Genomic DNA, 10,055 nt, shown 5'->3' on the forward strand with positions numbered 1-10,055 from the left:
TTTTATATCCTATGTAGATTACCAGCTATGAAGACTAAGTTACAACCCAGATGTGTACTTTGTGTAGGGAAACCGCACATCCCTCCAGAGCTTCACTAGAGCTCGAGCCAGCAGTGCAGGAAGGGGGCAGAGCCCGAGACCCTCCAGGCTGCCCCTAGAGCACCTGGGGGAACGTGCAGGCACTAGCCCTAGTAATATAGATAATGGAGAGTTGACTGTACTTGTGGAGTTTCTGTGCGTTTAGCCCTTTCACATAAAAAAATTCACAAGCATAATATGATAAAAAGATTAAAAGACTGTCATGATATCTAGAAGCATTTATTTTATGCAAAAAAATTTAAATATGAGTGCGCACCCAAAAGTGCACATATTGCCTATGCTGACAATGCCAAGAAATGTAATGTACTGCAATAGGTGTTTCTAAAATAAAGATAGGAACTGAGCCCAGACCAGCAGACAAAAACTGAACACATATCTCTCAATAGCACAAAGCTGCAAATTGAGAGCGGCCCTAAACACCTCCAACTTCCCTTACAAAGCTGCCAGAGTCCAACTAGTTAGAAAAAAAATTGATTTTTTTTTTTTTTTTTCTTTTTTTTTCCTATGATTTTTTTTTTTTTTTTTTTTTTTTTTTTTTTTTTTAACAATAAAATTTGGTGACAAATGTAAAACCAAATGTTGAACAGTCTTCATCAAAATTCCAATATTCCATCATGGTCATGGGACTAAAAATCTTTTTAATGTTTTATGAAACACAATATGTACATTTGTTGCAAATTATATTAAACTAAAATGGAGGGAAAATCAAAATATGAAGTTTACTACTTGCAAATCAATAACTTTAATTATTTTCTCACTCTGATAAAAATCAGAAAGCAACATTTATAAAATTGCTACCACATCACTTTTCATAGCAGGGAACTGAAAATCTGTACACCTCATTTTTTGCAGAAAAGTAGACAGGCAGAAAGAATTATACATAAAAGTTTCCAAAAGGAAAAACAAAGAAATATTTAATCTGATCTTTTCTTCTAAAAAAAAATTCAGTAGACTTCTATTTTCTTGTGTGACATGGAAATTCCTGGCTTTAGAATAGATGAATTTTCAGTGTCAATATAAGGACATCTTGTTACTTTAAAATAAAAACTGCAGCATGGAAATTAATGATGTATTATGCATTTAAACTCCAGATATGCAGGAACTGGAACCAAGTGTTAAGCAATTTGCTTAATTATTGACTTTTCCTGGGAAAAGTCTAGGGGAGTGCAGAGCTGCTTTGAGCCTCTGTTGTGAGCGCTCTCGCTGCACATTTCCTCCCGGGCTCTGCCTCGGGGAGAGGGAGCGGGGCTTCTCTCAGTCTGCAAGGCGGAGGGTGTGTTCGTAAGTGAACTCCATGTTCTGTAGGGACATTCCGAATGCAAGTCTTCGCAGAAGCTGCAAACACTTCTGTTGGGCCTTCATTTTTCCCTCTGCAAATGAGTTGTCTTTTACCTTGGGGATGGGAGGAGGAGAAGGCAAAGTTAGAAAACCTCACTGGAATAATTTCCTATCTATAGTTACCTAAAGCCTTAAAATCTTCTGTTCCTTTTTCCACCTGGTACTTTCCCCATGTCTAAGGAATCTTTCCTGTATAAAAATAAAACACCAGTGAAGGTTTTTGCTCTCATTACACATAGCTAGCCAGGGTCCTACCTGCTTTATAAAGCTAACTATTTAACTTGAAATAATTTTATTCATCTTTACTTTCAAAAATTGATTATCACAGGAAAAAATACTGGATGCTTCCTGGGAAAGTAAGTTCTGGCTATGGACTTGGTAAACAAATGTATTTTAGGATTAAAAAAAACAAAGAAATAAACAAAAGCAAGACTATACAGCTCAGTGCTGTCCACCAGGCAGCATGCTAGTCAGAGTATGGGCCCCCTGGGAAGCCAGGGTAGATGCCAGTTCTCTGCTCCATCTTCCCAGGGAGGAGCCAGACAAGCTGGGGGCAGCTGCAGCACACCTCACACTCAGCATTCCCTTTTCATACATTCTATATATATATATATTTTTAACATAAGACAAGGTGTCACTGTGTAGTCCAGCCTGGCCTCAAACTAAATAATCCCCCTCCTTTAGTTCTTGAGTGCGGTAGATCACAGTTTGCACCACCACGCCTGGCCCTTTATACATTTTATAAAGGCTATACTTGGCTAAAAAACTAAGTGATTATTAAGATTCTCAGAAACAGAATTAGTTACAATAAACACTTGCTGCTTCCTCCATGTTTGGGAAACTCTCCCCTCCTAGTTCTGAGTCTGCTTGGCTGGCTGCTCTCACAGGCCACCGAGGAATTTCCTGGACTTGATTCTGTGTCCCAAAGTGAACTGCCATTATTTCTGTATACTTCGATTCTAAAAATTTCATACAGGGCTGGTGAGATGGCTCAGTGGTCTAAAGTACCTACTTAGAACAAGCTTAGCAAAGCACAGGGACCACGGTTCAATCCCCCAGCACCACATGCCAGCCAGCCCCGCCCCCTGGTGGGCTGAGCTGGACACACACACACACACACACACACACACACACACACACACACACACACAAATAAATAAAAATAAAAATAAAAATTTCATACACATTAATATAAATACAGGGTCTCACTCTGCTATTCAGGCTGGCTTTGAACTCACTACATAAGCCAGCTGGCTTCAAACTGGCAGCGATCCTCCTGTCTCAGGCTCTCCTGGGATCACAGGTGAGCAGCACCATGCCCAGCTATAAATTTCCTCTTTTGATAAAAACTCACTTTTATCAAGAGCTTTTATTTTACTTTAGGTTTGCTTTTTCCCTCTCCTCCCCACTTTCAGAAGTTCCACTTCTATTTTTTCCTTCAATTCTTTTGTTTTTCTGATCTTTTCCCTTCCATACTTCCCTATCACTTGTTCTCCTTGAACATTTCAAAATGTTTTTTTTCTGCTTCCCAATAGCTATCCTTATTTTTACTCTTAATTTATACTCTGGGTTGAAAGAATGGCCATGACCAAAACAATCAAGCAGTAACACGCTGTGGAGGCTGGAGGGAAAGCAGCTCTTCGCACTCGCCTTGCAGGTGAGATCACCTCTGAAGCTGCCTCAGTGCTATAGCAGCTGAGGGGACAGAGAAAGAGAAGCCCTCAACCTCTCTCTTCAAGGGCATTCTGACTTGAAGGGAGGGAAGCACACTTTCGTGGCTGACCTAAGAGCAAGGCCTGAAGAAACTCTTCTTAGTTAAGGTCTGTCATTTAACACAGAGGGCAGACACACACAGCCTTCTACAATTCTAAGCTGCAAACCCACTGGATGTGAAGCAACCTGGTCTATGCACTTTCTCAGTAAATTCTTTGCCTGAGAAAAATTTCAAGACTCTTGAACACTTCCATGCATTAAGTCAAACGTGACTCCAGAAATGAGAACACTGGACACTTACCCAAGGGAGCAGCGGTGGAGAGCCTGCTGAGTGCTCAGTGACGCAGCAGTCTGCTGCAGCACGCCTGCCATAGGTTCCCCATCACTCCAACTGACAGTCAAATTCTCCTCTCCACTAAGCTACACTTCCAGCCAGGCTGAGATCAAACCTCCAACCAGTCCTCCTGCCTCAGCCTCTAGAATGTTACTACTTCCATGGATCAGAAGTGATTTGGGTTACAATGGCTCTAGAGGTAATACCTATCATAAGCTTATCCAAATTGAGTAACAAATGTAAGTTATCCAGACTGTGGCAGGCCTACATTTGGTCCTAAGAAATGGTTTTCATGATAATTTAGGGCCAGGTGTGGTAGTGCACACCAGTCATCTCAGTGCTCAGGAGGCTGAGGCAGGAGCAGAGAAAGTTTGAGGCCAAACCGGATTGTACAGCATAACCCTCTCTTAAGAAACCAAAAGCCAGCTCAATAGCAGTAACAAATATTTAGGCTTTCTATGTAGTTCAGAGGAAGAGTGCTTGTCTGACATGTGCATGGTTCTACATGTGCATGGTTCTGGGTTTGATCTCCATTAGTGCAAAAACTTAAGCAAACAAAACAAGAACTTAATGTACTATACACCAGGGCTAAGACTGGACACGTTTGCTGGAGGTTTTGCTGGCGGTGGGAGCAGAGGGGCTGCCCGGGGAGCTGCTAGTCTCCGATGGACATATTGGAGCCCTGGGGATAGGGAGGCTTTGAACAGATGCTATGCAGAGCTTGTGAGTGGGTGGGAAATGCCTGTCCCCAAGGGGAGGGGTATGGTAGCCTGGCAGGTGGAGTGACAGAGTGGTATCTGAGAAGGAAGCAGGTCCACCTCCATCACAACAAACCCAGTGCCCAATGCCTCTGCAGAGCCAGTGCAAGGCTCCAGGGCTGCAGGTTGCACCTGCTTTGGGCTGACAGGCTGGTGGTGCAGTCCCCTTACCAGTTATACCTGCAATGCTGGTTGTGAGGGGGCATAAGGCGCCATATACACGAATCTATCCTGTGTCACTAACGGGGATCTGATTGATCCTGAACAGGCTCAGGAAAATATGGGCAGAATGTCAGCTCTCTCAGGTAACATTTGCTGTTCATAAGAACTAAGTTTAGGGCTGGGGAGGTAGCACAGTAGAATAAGCATCTGCCTGGCAAGTGAAAGGTCCTGATTTCAATCCCCAGTCAACAAAACAAAACAACAAAAAATAAAGCAAAACACAAAAAACTATGTTTATAATCCCAGAAAGGGAGAAGCTATAGCTATACAGTTAAAATAAGGAAATAAAAAAAAGAAGTTAGGTTTGGAGGTACATGCCTATAACTCCAGTACTCTGGGAGGCTGAGGCAGGAGGATTCCTAGTTTGATCAATGTGATGAGACCTGCCTCTAAATTAAAAATTAAAAGAGCTGGTGGGGGCACGGGGGGGGGGGATAATGGGGGGGGACTGAGGTGGGGCTCAGTGCAAAACCCCCTGGGTTCAATCCCCAACACTGAATAAACAAAAGAAAAACAAAATGGACCAACTAAAAATATTTGGTAGGCATATTCAGGATTCTCATCATTCAATGTTTTCTCTGAAAACTGAGGCACAGATAAGATACTGGTTGAGTCACCACACAGGAGCACACATGCACAGACAGGGCTGTTGCTACATCATTCAGGCTAACGTAGGCCTTGTCATGCAGGGTATGTTGGCCATGACCTTGCAATCACTCCTCTTCAGCCTGTTAAGTCTTGAGATTACAGGTGTGAGCTCTACACCAGGCAAAAGCTCATGTTTTATGCTACAAAAGTGCTCTACTGTTCAGTTTCTGCCCAGCCCAGGAGCTTGTCTGTTTCTTTTTTTTTTTTTTTTTAAGATAAAGTCTTCCTGTGTGGTCCAGGCTGGCCTCAATCCTGCAGTGAAGCTCCTACCTCTGCCTCCTGAGTGCTGGGATTACAGGCATGCACTGCCACTGCCATGGACAGCTATGAGCCACAGTTCATGAAGACTTATACCACTAGCACTCTTATTTTTTTTGGTGCCAGGAATCGAATGCAGAGCCTCATATATAAAGTCTCTCCTTTTCACATTAATAGGAAAAAGAAACCACAGCTCAGGTGCCCACAGTGTAAGGTTTTCAGACACTCCCTCTGTTTGAGGAGGAACATAAGGGCAGCCCCACTGTTAGAGGAGAGCCCTGTGCTGGACCAGCCTAGGTCGACTGAGCCCTGGCTCTGGAGGAGGGTACACCGGCCTCACTTGGCTGCTGCCCCTCAGATATGTGGTGGTCCTTGTGAGCAAAACGGACATCTGCTTCCAACCCTTTCCCGAGCCCCTGTGATTCTGATACAATCTTGCTAAACTGCACAGGGTGGTCTCAAATTGATGATTCTCCACCCTCTGCCTCCCAAGTAGCAGGGATAAAAGGCTTGTGCCACCATAACAGGGTTAACCTGTGATTATTTTATTTATTTATTTCCCTCCAAAATTTTGTTGATAAACAGCAATGAGACGGTTTCAAATCAAATCGGAAGTATAGATTCAGCAAATAACAGGGCTGGTGAGATGGCTCAGTGGTCTGAAGCACCTACTAGAGCAGGCTTGGCAAAGCACAGGGACCACGGTTCAATCCCTCAGCATCACATGCCTGCCAGCCCCGCCCCCTGGTGGGCTGAGCTGGCCACACACACACAAATAAATAAACAAAAACAAAAGCAAACAAACAAACAAACAAACAAAAAAATAACAACCTGTGATTATTTTAAATAAACTAGATGTTAACTTAATGCAACTACAAACTCTGGAGTCACCCTGTCTTGACTTAATCCTAGCTATATCATAGATGTAAATGTCCCACCTGGCCAGATGTAATAGACTGCAGTCAACAATGCAGGTGCAGGCCGCAGAGATGGCTCCATGGTCTAAGCATCTGCCTAGGCAAGAGCAAGGACCCTGGTTCAATCCCCAGCACCACATACTGTGCTGGCCCTTCCCCGAGCATACTAAGCTGGTCACCAACACCGGGTGTGGTGGCATGTGCCTGTGATCCCAGCAGTGGGGAGGCTGAAACAGGAGGATCACTATTGAGTCTGAGTTGCATAGTAACACCCTGTACCAAATATATATACAATATATATATATATAAAATAAGTAAGTAAATAAAATGCAGGTATGGGGCTGGGGAGATGGCTCAGTGGAATAAGTGCTTCCCTGGCAAGCGCAAGGGCCTGAGTTCAATCCCTGGTTCTGAAAAAAAAAAAAAAAAAAAAGCGCAGGTACACTGAAAATACTGCATAAAATTGCTTTCAGGACATATAGTGAGCTTGCTGTTTAACTTGGGTGCCTCTTCCAGATGTCCCTGTGTATACTATACTGTGGGTAACAATTAAAATTTATTTTTAATCTTTTATTTATCTGGTACAGGGTCTCACTATGCAGCCTGGACTCAGCGATCCTCCTGTCTCAGCCTCCCTGTGCTAGATTACAGGCATGTGCCACCACAGTGACTGGCACAGTGTGCCCAGGGTTCCATGGTTGACACATCATGTAGTACCAGGGACTGAACTCTGGTCCTTGCACTTGCCAGGCAGGCGCTTAGACCACTGACCTATCTCCCCAACCTGGGCAACAATTTTAAAATCATAAAATCAGTGTAGTGTGAACTGTACCACTTTCTTCCTTTCTATGCACATAGGGCAATGGCGTTAGGTAGATGCCCACTGGCACAAGTTATCACCACTGAGCATTCCAGAGCTCTTAATTTTCCCAAACTTAAAACTCCACATGAAGTGAACATTAAGCTGGATTCCCGGTACCCTGTAGCCACCATACCACTTGACAGCCCTATGAATTTATTTATTTATTTATTTATTGGGGGGCAGAACCGGGGATTGAACTCAGGCCCTTGCGCTTGCCAGGGAAGTGCTTATTCCACTGAGCCATCTCCCAGGCCCCCATCCCTATGAATTTAGAAAAACAAAACAAAAAAAATGGTCCCACTATGCAGTTCAGGCTAGCCTTGAACATGTGGACATTCTCCTGCCTCAGCCTCTCCAGTGCCAGGATTATAGGCATGCACCACCATGCATGGCTAAATATGAGTATTTTTATGTCTGGTTTATTTTCTTAGCATAATGTCTTCAATATATGTCTGTATTGTAGAGTGTGACAATTTCCTTTTCTTATTCAGTAATTTATTTATTTATTGTGGAACTGGGGATTAACTCAGGCCCTTACGCTTACCTGGCAAGCACTTATTCTACTGAGCTATCTCCCCAGCCCCCTTATCCAGTAATTTAAAAAATTCTTTTTCAGACAGTCATTATGTAGCTCAGGATGGCCTTGAACTCAGTGATCTACCTGCCCTCCTAAGTGCTGGATTTTTTTAAGGCTTTTTTTTTTTTTTTGGCGGAACCAGGGATTGAACTCAGGTCCTTGCACTTGCGAGGGAGGCGCTTACTAAGTGCTGGAACTACAGATGTGCAGTACCAGGCCCAGGTAAAAGTAATTTTACATTATTATTTTATTAATCAGCAGAAATAATAAAGTTTCTACTGTGTTACAGAAATGATAAGCTGGGGATCCAAATGTATGGTAAAATATTTAAAACTAAAAATATGTCTTACAGTACAAGCCTGGCATTTTCCCTTAGTGCACGTCTTGCTCTGAGTGGCACCCACTTTCTTGCCACTTTTCCAATCAGTTGTGGAAGTCACCTTTCATGCCTTTACTAGATTGATCTATGAATGCCATGCTGAGTACCATCCTGTGGAAAGCCAGCTAGGGTCATGTTACACAGCATGTCCTCATAACCTTAGTCACTAGATCTGGCACAAAGTGAGTGCTGCCTTTACCCCAAGTCACAATGACAAGGAAAGGCACCATGTTGTGATCAATGCAGGACATCAAGGCAGCTACAAGAGTGCAACTCATGATATTCATGAAAGAGGATTTCCAGAGCTGCTGCAAAAAGTGGCAAGAACGATGGGCTACGCATGTGCAGTGTGAGCAGGAGTGCTCTGTAGATTAATGGCAGTGTCTTTTGATAATTTTCAAACATTTAAACATTCACTGTAGCTTATGATCACGTTGCATGTATGCTTAAAGAACAATCACTCTTTTGTACTGCTCACACTCATCACACACACACGCACTCAACCCAATAGTATGTTTGCTAGAAGAATGAAAAGTTCAAAAAGGCTGGGGAGATGGCTCAGTAGAATAAGTGCTTCCCTGGCAAGCGCAAGGGCCTGAGTTCAATCCCTGGTTCCGCCAAAAAAAAAAAAAGAATGAAAAGTTCACACAGCAGGTGTATAACTATGGTGCTTTCAAATCTAAGAACGTGGTTATCAATCAGGCTTCTCTGTAGACAGTTCATCAGGATTTTAAAACTTAGCCACATAAAGACATAATATAACTGTAAGTCCAGAAAAGACCAAAAAGATATTGACCAGGCTGGGCTCTAATTTGAAACCTTATGAAATAGTGAATAACTGAATTAGAAGTTCCTGAAATCCTTAGTCAAAATGTTTGGTCTGCTCTGCTGAAATAACATAGTATAAGGCTATCATCAAATTTAATCATCTACCTTCACTAAAAAAAGAAAAAACCAAACAAAACCCACAGAATTCTGCATTTTGAGTAATAGACCACTGAGTACTTTGATCATGTTTTCCTGAATCACTGGACTATTAAAGTTTGTGAACTGAGGCACCACGGTGTGTTGGTATCTTGGTTGGATGTCAAAAGTCCAGTCTGTGGGAGGGTGGCCTAGGCGGTGTGTGTGTGTGTGTGATGAGCAGTGTTCTCCTGTGTGTGTAAAAGCTAGGAGAGAAACGCTGGACAACTCTGTCAAGCTCCTGGGTTGTGCTCACCTTCTAGAGAACTGAAAATGTTAAACTGCTAAGAAAAGCTTCTATACTTGAAGATGTATGCTAAAGAGTAAGTTGACTAGAATTCAAAATAATGGCAATAGCCACAGTGCAGAGCATTTGTTCTATGGTAAGCATGCTGTTAAACACTTTGTATTGATCATACTTTTTTTTTGCGGAACCAGGGATTGAACTTGTGCTTGCCAGGGAAGCGCTTATTCCACTGAGCCATCCCCCCGGCCCTGATTATACTTTTTTTGGAGACAGTCTTGCTATGTAATTCAGACTGGCCTTGAACTCACTGTGTAACTCAGCATGCCCTCAAACGCACAATCCTCCTGTCTCAGCCTATCTAATGCTGGGTTTACAAGCTTGTGCAACTACACCCAGCAATTTACCAACCCATTTAAGGACAAATCTCAACATGGGTATTATTATATATGGGGAATATTAGTGAAGAAGTTATCTTGCTCCTGGCTAAAGGACTAGGTTTCAAAGGAAACCATGAAGACAAGATAATGGAGTGCGGTGAAGTGAGCAGAGCTGTAATTCTCATCTAGAAGGAATGTAGGTGCTGCAAACCTTATTCTGGGTAGGTATACAGAGAAAGAGGGGAAGTTCCAAGGATAGAAGGACTGACTGCTTAGGTTTACAAGTGGAGGGACACTGTTCCTTTAGAAAAGCTGAAATTCTAGCTTAAGAATGGCAGCTGTGCAAGGTCCTGAGTTCAATCC

General features: G+C 42.9%; 1 protein-coding gene across 2 annotated transcripts in view; it reads right to left on the reverse strand.

Moving 5' to 3' along the window:
* Window positions 1-268: 268 nt before the first annotated feature.
* The window catches only part of Pds5a (PDS5 cohesin associated factor A), a 146,984-nt gene continuing 137,197 nt past the window's right edge, over window positions 269-10,055 (reverse strand). The window contains exons 33-34 of one of the 2 annotated variants that reach the window (XR_002818363.1): window positions 646-1,491; window positions 269-590 (exon numbers count right to left, since the gene is read on the reverse strand). Coding sequence is in view for 1 of the 2 variants with exons in the window: in XM_023702749.1 (XP_023558517.1) it covers window positions 1,488-1,491 (4 nt within the window). In the remaining variant the exon portion in view is untranslated. Of the gene's footprint in view, window positions 591-624; window positions 1,492-10,055 lie in introns of those variants that run through there. The other variant, XM_023702749.1, reaches the window with a different exon arrangement.

Source organism: Octodon degus, unplaced genomic scaffold (genome assembly GCF_000260255.1).
Source record: "Octodon degus isolate 3935 unplaced genomic scaffold, OctDeg1.0 scaffold00158, whole genome shotgun sequence".
Classification (NCBI taxonomy): Eukaryota; Metazoa; Chordata; class Mammalia; order Rodentia; family Octodontidae; genus Octodon; species Octodon degus.